Genomic DNA, 13,958 nt, shown 5'->3' with positions numbered 1-13,958 from the left:
TTATTTATTCTCTTTTTTAAAAGGTGTTCATTAAAAATTAAGTAAGCTACGTATCGTAGTTAGGCTCATAAAATAAAATGATAAAGAAGGAAGTATGAATAACAAAATATTCATTGCAAATGGTTGTAGGTATTTAATTTGATGAAGAGTTTCAGTTGTAGCATATGTCATCATTTATTGCGAAAATTTAAATATTGTGACAATTTTTTTTTTATCGAAGCTTAGTTGTTAATTGTTAGAAGATAACGTCATTTGTTATCATTCTTAGTAGTTTTTTTTTTTTTTTTTTTTTTTTGGAGTAGATACCGTCTTTAGTAGATAGGTTCTAAGAAATGAAAGAAGTATTTTATATCAAATGATACCACATCATCCGTATCAAAATCTAATAAATGAGAGACGTGTGTAAAAATAACTACCCACTAACACGTCTTTCAATTGTTAATGGGTTAGTTATTTTTTGCTGACATGTCTCACATTTATTGGATTTTAATACCACTGACATGGTATCATTTGGTACCAAATACCTTCTCCTAAGAAATTATCATACTAAAAAGATAGTCATATGTTAATTAACTATTCTAAATTTAAATACATAGTTTGATACTACTTCAAAAAAACAAAATCTATATTAAATTTTCTCACTCAAGGGGCAGCACGTGCCTTGCACGTGCAAGCCTTACTAGAAATTAGGAAAAGGATCAACATAGAAGAAAACAAAAATGCATCCTTTGTGAGGCTGAGGAAGAAACCCTTGAAGATAGGGAATCACCTAGAAGAGAAGTTTAACTATGTTCACTCATCACTTAGAATTGTGATTGAACGAACTTTTGGAGTGTGGAAGAATAATTAGAAATTTTTGAAGCAAATGTCATCTTGTGACATTAAGGAGTAAAGAAACATTATAGTTGCTACTTGTATTTTGCATAATTTTATTAGAAAATATGAGAGGGAGGATGAGCATGACTTGGACAAACCAAGAAGCAATAGTAGCAGAGAAAGTAGTAGCAGGCATACAAACATTGAGAATATACAAGATGAGGAGATGAAATTGTTCGTGCCAAGATAGCTCGGTTCATTTCTGGGTTGTAAACAATATTTTCATTATTTTTATTTTGGTTTTTAATGTTTTGAATAAGAACTTTTTTTATTTATAATATAATGGATTGTCTAGTATTGATATTGTTAGTAATGAACATTTTAATATAGTTATTTTCCTAATCATTTTAATATCTTTATCTTGGTGAGTTTTTTATTATTTTAAATTTGATAAACTTCTCTCCATGAATTTCAACAACGACAACATCATTATTGTTATTATTATTAGTGCAATTGTTAAGCTTAATTACATATTTTCAATAATAATACAAACACTAATTACATGGAAAATGACAAGATAACCTTAACAAAATAATTAAGTCATTTTTTGGAATTTATACAAAAAAAAAGAAGCTATTTTTGAAACAGTTTATCCAAACTTCTAATGTGGCTTAAAAAATAGAAAACATATATTTTCATATTTTTATCAAACACTTTATTTGTGGTTTTTTAAATAGTGTTTTCAAAACACAAGTTTTGAAAACACAAATTTCAAAATTTTAAAATGCACATTTTAAAACAGCTTATCCAAATAAGCCTATTATCCATTAGCAAATATCATTTGGAGTAACTCCCCAGGCCCATCAGATTCTTTGAAAAGATATTCAACTTCATTATTAAACCGGAGATTTGTGATTCAATCAAAAGAAAAGTTGAGAATCAACACAAAGAAGAGGAAAATTCATATTATTCACAACTATATTTTTTTGACATAATATGAATGATAAGAAACCGTATCTTGAGGAAAATAAAAAAGGGAAGTGGTAGATCCTTAGTGTTGAATTAATCAATTTAGTAAAATATAGCATGATCATCTTAAGGAGGACTCTCAGTGCAGTCTAGGATCTCCTTACCCCCATTTGTGAAAGTAAACTTTGATGTAGTCATTAGCGAAGAAAAAGTTTGCATTGCAACAATTGGGAGGAACCGTAAGTGAGAAGTCATTTTTGTGTTGGGCAGAGATATTAGAAGATCAAGAACCGTTAATAGCGGAAGGCTGGAAGCTAAGGCTGCTTATCTTGCAACTGAAAAGTGAAAAGGCAGTAGAATCAGGTATGAAGTTGTTAATTTGTGAAGGAAACTCTCTAAAGTGGTCACCACTACAAACCTTAGCTACTACCCCTCATTGGTCTATTGTAAATTTTATCACTAAGGCTAGAACCATTTTGAATTCCTTAATTGATTGGACTGCCGTTCATACTTTTATGGAAGCCAACTTTGTCACCCACAATATAGCTAGATGGACCCTTTTGAGTTATAGTGTTGGAAAGGTTCACATCTCCTCTATCCTTTGATTTCCACCTGGGGCTTCAGGAGAGATGGTCTCAATTCGTCCCATTGTAAGTGGCAAAAAAATCTGTCTACTCACTTTAAAATTGGAATTTCTCATTCTGGAATCTAGTTATTTACAAAGGTTTAAAGAAAACGGGTCTGATGAAACACAAGATATCCGCCTAGTAGTCACCGCATATTCAAAGTAAATTTGGACAAATGAAGTACACAAGATGATCATAACTTTCTTACAAAGAAAGCAAACTTCACAAATCAAACTGTTCTAAAGTTATGCAGCAAAATTTGTGTGATCATTTCTTTGTTCAAACCATAGTTGAGATTGTTACCAAAACAGGGGACGCTTATATACTGTCATATGGTGATGATCTATCCAAACCGGGGCCATGTTTCTTCCCAGTGTAATAATCCAGTTGCTTATATGATACAATGCTCTTCTATCAATTATTCCTTGGTGCATTGGTTACTGCATCACATTCCCTCAAATATTTTTTGATATTTCCCCAGATTGAAGTTTTCCACACCCTTGTAAAATCATCTCCACATAAATTAACTTCACATGCTTTTTGAACCTCATGAGACTTCCTGAGACAAAACAAGCCAAACACTCTTAAGAGCCAAAAGAAGAGTATCCATTTAGTCTACTCACAGTCACAAGTAAAAGTCTTCAGTTTGGAAGTCTGGGACATTTTTTTTAAATATCAGGAACTCATCAAAGTTAGCATCAAAAAGGACAAAATCTTCTATGAATTTTCAGTCTCCCTCTCTCTCTCTAGCCGACACAGAATATATCTCACATAAAAACACCAGCCATTTACCGATTAAAAAGATTTGCCTATGCTTGTTTCAGTGGAAAAAATATTTGAAAGATTTACCTAGAAAATTAAATTGTTTTCCTTTGTTTGGTTGTGACTTTGAAAATTATCTCAAAGGCATTTTATTTCAATTGGGCCTCATGGAAAATCATTAATATTTCATGTATGCATTGTGGTGGCAGAGATGGTGTGGCGATGGCAAAGGTGTCAGAAGTGGTGTAGTGGTGGTAGTGACGGGCTTGATGTGTTAGTGGTGCAGTGAAGGTGGCGATAGCAGAGATGGTTGGGTGAAGGTAGTGTGGTAGGTAGTGGTGGCAATGGTGGTGGAGAGCAATGGTGGTGGTGGTAGTGGCATTGATGGCTATGGAGGGAGTGCAAGCACAAGAGAATGGCAGAAAACATATTCCGCTTCTAAAAAATGGAAGAAAATTTCTGAATTTTTTTGGGTTGTTTTTTGTTGACTCAAGAAAATGTTATCTATTGGCCAAGATTTTTACCAAACATTAGAAAATGTGGAAAACATTTTCCAGGAATGTTATCTTCCAAAACAAATGAACCGTAAGAAAAAGAAAGAACAATGAAATGTTATCAAACTCTCCATGACAACAGTGAATATTGATCTTAACTATGGATAAGAGTGGTACCTAGGTCAGATCATAACTACGGATAATCTTTGGCAGAGGCATATTGCAGTGATAGAGTGGTGCTTTATGTGTAAAAGGTGCGGGAAATCAGAGGATCACCTTCTCCTTCAATGTCCTAAAGCTTATGAGTTGTGGTCCATAGTTTATTGTTTGTTTGGTATTCATTGAGTTATGCCATATAAAGTTAGTGAGTTGCTGGCTTTTTGGTAGGGCAAGTTTGGTAGGCATCAAAATATAAATTTATGGAGGTTTGTGCCGCATTGTTTGTTTTGGTGCTTATGGCGGGAGCAGAATGCTAGATGCTTTGAGGATTGTGAACGATCTATTCTTGACATTAGATCTTTCTTTTTCCGCACTCTCCTTGATTGGAGTGTAGTTTTGCCTTTATATTCTTGTTTCTCTCTCTCCGATCTTATTGATTTATTGTAATTTGGGCTCTTGATTTGTGCCACTCTAGTACACTTCCAGTGTACTTGGTTGGTTTTTAACAATAAAATTTCTTATGTTATCAAAAAAAGAAGACAACAGTGAATATTGAACGAATTATAGCTGCAAGTCTTATTGAAGGAATTATTTAGATCTACCCTCTAAAAGGAACATTGGCTCTAACATTTCCGACTCAGTCTACCAAAACAAGTGGAAATCTTTTCAAAAAAGGTAGGCATACAATGTAATAAAAATGTTCACACCAAGGCAACGAAGGTATAGTTATCCTAGGTACCACTTAATTTTCAGGTAATCTTTCTTAAGAAATATAGTACACCCTTAGAAACCTTTTTCCATAGTGCATCTCCAGTGTACTTGGGCCAGTTTTGTTTCCAATAAAATCTTTCATCAATTATCAAAAAGAAAAAAAGAAAAAAAAAAACCTTTTCCATAGAAGCATACCACATATTGATCGCTTGCACTCCAATGGAAGCCAGCTTCTCTACTGTAAATGGCAACCAAGCTTCTTGTTCTTTCTCTCAAAACCAAAAAATTGCAAGTCACAGTAGCTAGGTATTAATCAACATTATAAGCAATCCACATTCATTCAAATTACCAGTACAACCGAACTTGATAATACAAAAGTAGTTGAGAGTTGGAAATACCTATAGAGGGAACAATATATGTCAGAAGGTGTTCTATAGTGGTTAACATCCTAATTTTCAGAATCTAATGAACTCAAACAACCTGGTAAATTTAAAGCATGCTTTGCTTTGAATATAAAAGCTCTAGTTGCATGCATTGCTACAAAAGTGATCAATCTCAAGATGCTTCTTTCTGATGCGAATCAGAATATGTAGGATAACTCATTTGTCCATATCAGAATTCACTTACCATTACAAGTAACCTATTGTCTTCTCTTGATTTCTAACAACAGGTGAGTGATTCATTGATTAATTTTCTGAATTTGTTGTAATATATAACATGTACAGCTTTATGTGCATCAATTTTATTTGGTTAAATTTCATATTTGGTCCTCAACTTTTGAACTAGCTGGCTTATGTACGTCAATGTTACTTATTTACTTTTTCTATGGTTTTACATCAAATAGTGAATACAGGAACTTCAACACCAAAGATTAACAAGAGATTCTTCCACTAAATCTATTCCAACTAACAGGAAATATAAAATTGACACTTACAATCATAAAAAAATATCTTCATTTCACTTAACACTAACAGTGATTCTAGTCAATGGGAGCTCAAATTGCACACCCTCCTCTTATAAGATCAGGGTGGAGGTTAAGCTCGTGGGTTCAAAAATCAACATCCACTGGGTGACTGGGTGAGTGTTTATCTTACCAATATAAGAAAAACAGTGATTGTAAACTTCATTTCAACCAATAGATGAGTTTCTTAATTGTGACCAATAGCTCATTGGCATTTAAAGTTTTTGAACATAAATGTTATACCTTTTTACATGTAAGTATTGATAACAGCTTATAATGTATAGGCATAACAAGCATTTGTTGGACAAATGTTAAATTTTGCCCCTTTAAATTTGAATCAAACAGTATGCATCAATCAACAAATCTATCCACCAACAATATAAACTTGATGAATCAACCTTTTAGATCATAGTTATCCTGATTCTTAAAGTAAGAAGAATGATCTAAATTCATTACTATGAGTAGAATTTCTTACCTTGGGCTGCAATGATGTTTGCTATTTAATTAAACCTCAATTCTATCATACAAACATTACTCTTCATCAGATCCTTCCTCTACATCTGAAATTTCCTCTGAGCATTCATCACCTGATTCAACCTCTTCCCCATCGGAAGTCTCTTGTCCTGTCTCATCTTCCATATCATTAAGTAAAATGCCTTGCTGAGATAGCAAGTTAACACCTTTACCACGGTAAAGAAGCCCTGTTCTCATAACATGATAAAACTTCTCTCTGAGACGAGCAATGGGATGAGGGTCCACAAGTTTTCCTCGACGATATCCTTCTCTGAGAGCCACAGTAGTCGTCTTACACTTCAACGACAGGTAGAAAATCCCTGGATACCTAGTAAATAACCGAGTAAACTTATGCGGAAGATTCAGTTCCTCTCTCAAGCTTCTTAAGTAGTTCCTTTTAGTCTTTTTGTGAATAGTCAAGCTCAAAATCTCATGCAAAACCCCAACAACCCGTTTCTCCATAAGCTCACTATTGGGATCAATCCTCCTAGAATCCTCATATGGCGAAATGTATGGTAACTTCTGAAACTCCTCCATCCACGCCTTCACCTTCTTCTGCCCCCCATACCCCTTCGGAAAACTCATCGAAAACACCAATGAAGTTTTCCCACTCTTGAATTGCCTATACTCATCACTCGACTTCTTATTCTCCTTACTCTTCTCTAAAGCTGACACGGCTAATTCCTCACGCCATTCTGCGAGTCGCAAGCACACAATCCCATTTGAGGCCTTAACGAATCGAAAATGATCTGGATACTTTGGAACCAATATCTTATCAAAACTATCGGGCAAACCCAGATCATATCTCAAAGGATACAACGATTGCAACGATACAGTACTGGTTTTCATCATCATAAGCAATTTACAAAGCCTCTCCACAGTGTCACTCTCACAGTTTTTGTGTATACTTTGTTCTTGTGAGTCTAATAACAATGCAGTGTCCGTTAACTTAAAGCAAGGCAAACTGGCATAACGAGTGTGAGGGAATTCATGAAAGAGAGTTGGGTACCTGCGTAGAAAGCGTAGAACTGGGACAGTGAGACCCAGAAGCTTTTGCCAATCGGCAAAGGACTTAGTAGTGAGGAAACCAGTTGGGGAGCGCTTTATAGCATCCTTGAGAAGACAAGCGGCCTTGAGATCGGTCTCGGTATCGATTATGTGATCGAGGCTTCGGTTCTTGACCCATTTGAGACGGACTTTGGCTATGCCTCGGTATTGCTGCAGTAGATGAAGGTTAGAGAGGGTGGGCTTCTGGGGTTTTAGGATTGAGAAGAAAAACGAGTGTTTGAGTTTGAAGGCCATGCTTGTGGAGGAGTAGAGTAGGTGTTTGTGAAAATGTCTCAGAGGACTAGTTATTTTAGTCCCAAAAGTTATTTTAATTATTAGATACTTCTAGTCAGACTCAATATATATTTCTCTACTCTATTTAAAACTGTACTCATTTTTTTTACCCAAATTTCTTAGCTCTACCGTCGAACAAACAACAAACCACTGCAAAAACAAATTTCCCCCGCAAAAACAAATCACCACAAACCAAAGAATAGACAAAGGGAGAGAGAATGGCGGCAGGAGGAACCAAAACTAAGTCACTTTGCCACCTAATCTGATCGGGAGAGACAAAGGAGAGAATGTAATACCAAAATTCAACAATCACCCAACACAACCCAGCAAAATTCACTCGCAATCTTTCTCGTCAGAATCATTGCTCAGCCTTTGCTTCTGGTCAGATGGGTCGTTGATGATGGTGATCTGATGGGGTGGATTCGAAAATATGAGTTTTTTTTTTTTTTTTTTTTTTAATGTTTATTTTGAAATAATGTAAAACTTTTTGGGGTAGAGCTTTTAAAATGGTTTCTCTTGGTTTTTATTTTTTATTTTATGACCAGTGTGGCTTGCAAGTGGAACAGTTTGAATGAAAAAATTAAGAAAAAAAATTTTATTTGAAAAAGTATGAAATTACATACAAAAAAAATATTCTTCCTCAAAAAAGAAAAAAATAAACATAAAAATGCATGTCCTACAAAATTAAATTTTTTTTTTTTTTTATAGAAATAAACACACACAAGAGAGAGGAAAAATGTTCTAACACAAAAGCACACCACAACTCTACTCAAAACTCATGGCACATCACAACTCTACTCAAAAGCCATGGTAACTTTTAAGGGAGGGTGGAGCAAGTTATATTACACACAACACACTCTCTTAAGTAATATGAGACAATTATCCATTCTTTTTTTGAAAAACAAACACACACACATAAAGGAGAGGGAAATGGGTTTTAACACAATGGCACATTACAACTCCACTCAAAATCCTTATCCGTATAAGAATTTTGATACCTATTTGCTAAAGGTAATATCCACTCATTAAAAATTTCTAAAAATGATAACAAATACCATCATCTTCCAACAATAAGCAATTGAGTTTTGCTAAATCCTTGTCACAATATTTAAATTTTCACAATGAAAGATGTTATATGCTACAATTGAAACTTTTCACCAAATACCTTCAACCGTACACAATGAAAATTTTGTCATTCATACTTTCTTCTTTATCATTCTACATAAGTCTAGGTGCAATCTTTAACTTAATTAGTTTTTAATGAACACCCATTTTAGGCAAGAAAATGAAAAAAAGAAAGAAAGAAAAAGATAATAGGAGGCAAGGAAATAAAATACCTTACATTACCATTCCAACTTTCTAAAATTACTACCATCTAAAACTCAAATACATAAAGAAAATTTTTGGGATATTAAAATTTAGTGAAAGTATTTTAGACATTACACAATTGAATATTTTAAGAAGCATAAACTTTCATTAGAATTTAATTGAGAGAATAACAATATGACATATTTGTTCTTTTCCAAAATATTAAGGGAGAAATTGCTTGATTTTATAGTTTAAGGAAGCATTGTGAATTACCCCAGATATAAAGGATAAAAGATATTTTAATCCTAAGTTTTTGTTTTTGTTTTTTGTTTTTGGGTGTGTGTGTGTGTGTAAAAATATGTGTTTTCATTTAAAATAGTGCAGAAAGAAAAAAAATACAAAAAATAACTTAAAAAAACTATATGTGAAACAGTGATGTAAGGACACAATTTGTAATGACCCAAAATGGTGTTGGGTTCGCACGTAAAAAGGCCCAAACAATATCATTTATAGAGCGTGGGTATGAAAGGCTAGGCCTTGGTCACCGGACGAGGGTTAGTCGTCTTGTTCGTACAGAAGTAGGCCGTGTTCGCTCGAGAATTCTTTCTCCTTGAGGCGATCTGGGAGGCTCTGGTTCTTGGCCTTTTTTCCCAGCCCCCCCCCCCAATTTCTGCCTTATAAGCTGTGAAGCAAATGGAGTAGTGTACCACCAAGTCTCTTGTGATCACAGAGATGTTTGGTGGTACACTACTCCCTTTGCTTCACAACTTATAAGGCAGAAAGTGGGGGGGTTTTCCTTCGATGTGGGACGTCTAGGTTGCAAAGCATGCCGAGGTCAACCAAGGAAGTTGCAAGCATGCCGAGGACGTTGCAAAGCATGCCGAGGACGGCCAAGGACGTTGTTTAAATGCCTAGGACGTTGCCAAGCATGCTTTAGGTACCCACAAGTGAATTTTGGCTTAACAAAAATTAACTGATGAAAAAAAATTTCTAGATACACAAAGAATGGCATAATATTTTCATAATACCTTTATAATTTTGTTATATTTTATTTTGACTTGTAAAGAATTGACAACTCAGCAATTGTGGAAATATTGTGATGACAACAAGATGTCTTAACACTTTCACAAGAGAAATGTTATGTCCACAACATTTTCATTATAAATTATAAGTAGTAGGTTGTTATGGGTTGTTATTAAATGGCAAAAAAATAATTTCATTGGTAAATTTAAATTAGAATAACAATTTATCACTTAAGATTTGTTATTAAAATGTTGTGGATGTAGTACATTTTTTTTTTGGAATACCTTTATTTTTAGTTGTGGTAATAGTATTAAATACTAAGTGTTACGTCTATAATATTTCTACTATATTTTTACAACAAATCTTCGATTGTAAGTACTTATTAATGATTCTAATTTGAACCCATCACTAAAATTATTTTTCCCACCAATAATAGTAAATAATAATCTGTTACTTAAAATTTATTGTGAAAATGTTGTGTGCATAATATTTTTTTAATGTTAAAAATTTTTCTTTCTCACCGGACTTACCTTTTTGGCTTGTTACAAAAGGCAAAGGTTGAATAAACCAAATGGAGAGCCATTGGCTCTTTTTATATAGTTAGTAGAAAAGGGGGTTTTTGATGATAAAATGTAAAGAGAAATCAACGAAGAAGGGTTTTGAGAAAGCAATAAGAAAAAAAAAAAAAAAAAAAAAAAAAAAAGATTTTTATGCATCTTAAGAAAATAAAGTTTATGATTTAAAACCAATTTTTGATAACTTATTTTTAGGAAAAAGGGTGTTATACCTTTTACAAAAAAAGTTCCCAAGATTAAAGTTTAAATAATATAAGAAAAATGGTTTCCATAGTTTTGATAAAAGAAAGATTTTTGAAAGTGAAAATCTATGGTTTTTAATTTGTTCATCTTCTTTTGAAGAAAAATATAGATTCAATCTTAACTTCTTTTGAAAAGGGATTCATTGATTGAGTGTTCAAAAGATGTCACATTGGAAGGCTTTTTTTTTTTTTTAATGTCTTTTTAACAACATATTTTTAAGAGGTTCGTTTAATCAATCTTCTCATTGTAGGGTGACTTAAGGTTCTTGGTGCTAGGTTAGAGAGCATCCTTGAACCTTTTCACTCATTAGAGCATTTGTAGCAGATGTTTCAAAAAAAAAAAAGTTATTTTGGACATACCAAAAACCTACTTTATTATTTTACCAAATCATTTTACAATATCTCATTTATCAGATGTTTTATCATTCAATTTTATATATTAAAATAATATTTACTACACATTAAAATAATATATTATCTCCTCCCATTATCATCAACAAATAGCAACAACATCAACGGCACAACCACCAGCCATCAATATACACTGCCGCAACAACACTGACAGCCACCACCACCCAGATCAACTGAACCACCACCTGCCACCTACAATTTAAAAAATAAAGACAAAACCCATACCACCCCCACAGCCCACCATCACCCACAGCTCACCCATCATATCAGAACCCACCATCACCACCACTACAACTCACCTCTACTGCAAACCAACCACCACAATTACTCACCAATATCAGATCAACCCAAAAAAAAAAAAAAAAAAAAAACCCACAACTAGTGAGATGCAGAGTGAAAGGTGAACAGAAAGAAGGGAAGAGGGTGAGATCGACGGCGGCCTCGGGGTGAGATTGGCCGTGGCTGGAGAAGGTGAGACCATGAGTGAGATCAGCGAGATCGAGCGCGGCTGAGCGATATTGACGGCGACTGGGCAAGATCGGTGGTGGCGGCTTCAGAGGGTGAGAGAGATTGAGAGGAATCGGTGAGAGGAACAGAGGTAAGAGAAAGGGAATCGGTGAGTTCCGCAAACAAACCACTCCGAGTTTGCACGTTTCCAAGAAGCTGTCCTCCAAGCCCTTGCCGGCGGAGCGTGCTGTCGATTTTGCATCTAGAAATGCAAAAGGTTAGTATTTTGTGTTCTTGGAAGGAGGAACAAGATGAGAAAATAAGAGATAAAGGGGGCTTGGGATAAGGTTTTGGATCAGCCCCAAATGAAGAAAGAATGAGAGGATTTTTCTAGCATTTTGAGTGAATGAAAGAAATAATAATAATAATAAATACCCGTTTGGATACAGCTTATTTGCATTTTCTCTTTTCTCTCTCTTTTTTTTTTTTTTTTTTAGAAGTGTGTTTCAACTTTTCACGGGTCCCGTGCATTGTTTACAGGACCCACAAATCTTTTTTTTCACCAAAACTTTCATTAAAAATGGGTCCCACGATACTATTTATACATTAAAAAATTATCTTGCTACAATGTTTTCAGTTTTCAGTTTTCAACAAAATAAGCGGTATCCAAATACCCCTAAGTACTCGTTTGGATTGTGTTTTTGGTCCCTCACGTTTGGCGTTTTTTTTTAGAAGTCAGTTTTCAGGTGATTATGTACTGTTCAGTGGGTCCCATGCACTGTTCACATGACCCACAAACTTTTTTTTTCAACAAAACTTTCATTAAAAATGGGTCTCACGGCACTATTCATATATTTAAAAATTATTTTACTACAATGTTTTTAGTTTTCAGCAAAATAAGCGGTATCCAAACAGACCCTAAGGGTGCGTTTGGCTTCAATTTAAAAAGTTTGCTTATTTTACTATTCAGCTTATTTTTGCTACTATTCATGGGCCCCACTACACTTTTTGATACCATTCATGGATCTCACTGTACTATTTTAGCTAACTTTTACCTTTATCTACTGTATTTTCAGTAAAAAGTTTTTAGTTTTAGCCGAATAAACAAATCCCAAACAGACCCTCTGAGTGATGAAGCTTCAGTCGGTCTTGAGAGAGCAAAGAGAGGAAAAATAAGAGCTTTTTTTTTTTTTTTTTTTTTTGTGGATGGGACAATATGTGACTAATGGAGATGAAGGGTGATGTAAATGACAACTATCTCTTCTTGTCTCTAGAGTGTAAATTCAAAATTGTACACTGGAGTGTATATGGCCAGTCATGAGAGAGAGGAAAAAAAAAAGTTCTCCTTTTTGTTGTGAAATGGACATGATTTGACTAAATGAAAGACACCCCACCCCCCATCCCTTCTCCCACAATCAATTCTAGTCTTGTTGAGAATATAAGGGGTGTTTGGTAGGGGTATTTAAACAACAGTATTTGTTGTTTAAACAACATAACACGTATTTTCACAATACTTTTTCATCCACACGTATTTCCAAAAAACTTAAACAATATTACTAGAACAATATTACCAAACTGCCCCTTTATATACACGAGACAAAATTTCTTCAATAAGCTAAGAAGCCTTGAAATAGGCATTTCATTTCCTCATTTTACATGCTTAGTTGATTTTAGTTCTTATACAAGCTTTTCGATGATCTTGCAACATCTTGCTCCTCATGCATTTGATCGTGGCCCCTAAGCATTCATTTTAAAGGGAATTTCACCATCGCCTCAATGATGGTCAATTTACTTTGATCAGATGGTAAGATCTTTGGCTAACTCTAAGCTAGATTTGGTTAACTAGGGTATAACCTAATTAATGCAAATAATGGGATGTGAAAACAATCTAGAGTAACCAATAAAACACTTTATCCCATATTCATATTGACTTTTTATTTTTTTTAGAGAATTTTTACTTATAACATCTGCTTCTGATAATAGATTTTTATTATCAGATTAAGACACCAATCGATTTTTGGTTTGGGCGGAGATTGAATCTCAGGTCTCTTATTCAACCATCATAAACTTTACAAATTAAGTTAACTGAAATCCACCCATATTCATATTTGACCTGAATCCCCTTCAAAATACATCTTTTAAATGCATCCAAGCTCTATTACAAAGATTTATTCATCTAAAAAACTGTCATCCAACTACTTCTTGATTGGATGGTGGGCACAATGTATTGCAAGAGCTTGCTCTTTGATAGACTTCCTTGCAACTTAGGTAAGATCAAATTTTGCAAGCAGTATGAGTCAATACGACGTGGACATGCGTCCAATACTTCCAATGTGGGTGTTTAGTTCGCCATGATGTGCCCCTAATGTGATGCACATTACCGTCATATTAAGACGTTTAGTTCATTTAATTTTTTCTAACATTATCGTAATGTAATATTACAAAATATATCACATTACCTTAATCACATCACATTCTTAAATGAATGTGATCTTACATTACTTATAGCAAACACCTTAATATAACATTAAGCTAATGTACATCGCATCATGATCATATCACGACGAACCAAATGTCAGTGTCTGCATCGTGTCAGTTCA

General features: G+C 34.2%; 1 protein-coding gene across 2 annotated transcripts; it reads right to left on the bottom strand.

The window, feature by feature from the left end:
- Window positions 1-2,586: 2,586 nt before the first annotated feature.
- On the bottom strand, window positions 2,587-7,823 carry LOC115953542 (protein WHAT'S THIS FACTOR 9, mitochondrial). Of its 2 annotated transcripts, XM_031071263.1 has the most exons (3): window positions 5,974-7,823; window positions 4,733-4,935; window positions 2,587-2,970 (listed from the first exon to the last, which is right to left on the bottom strand). In XM_031071263.1, the coding sequence occupies exon 1, from the start codon at window positions 7,311-7,313 to the stop codon at window positions 6,030-6,032; it is 1,284 nt and encodes a 427-aa protein (XP_030927123.1). In that variant the 5' UTR covers window positions 7,314-7,823; the 3' UTR covers window positions 2,587-2,970; window positions 4,733-4,935; window positions 5,974-6,029. The 2 variants fall into 2 exon arrangements, with proteins under 2 accessions (XP_030927123.1, XP_030927122.1); XM_031071262.1 differs by having other exon boundaries at window positions 4,733-7,823.
- Between the last annotated feature and the right edge of the window lie 6,135 nt (window positions 7,824-13,958).

This window comes from Quercus lobata, chromosome 7 (genome assembly GCF_001633185.2).
Source record: "Quercus lobata isolate SW786 chromosome 7, ValleyOak3.0 Primary Assembly, whole genome shotgun sequence".
Classification (NCBI taxonomy): domain Eukaryota; kingdom Viridiplantae; phylum Streptophyta; class Magnoliopsida; order Fagales; family Fagaceae; genus Quercus; species Quercus lobata.
Note: the sequence above shows the minus strand (reverse complement) of the source record. Positions and strands in the feature narration are given on the sequence as shown.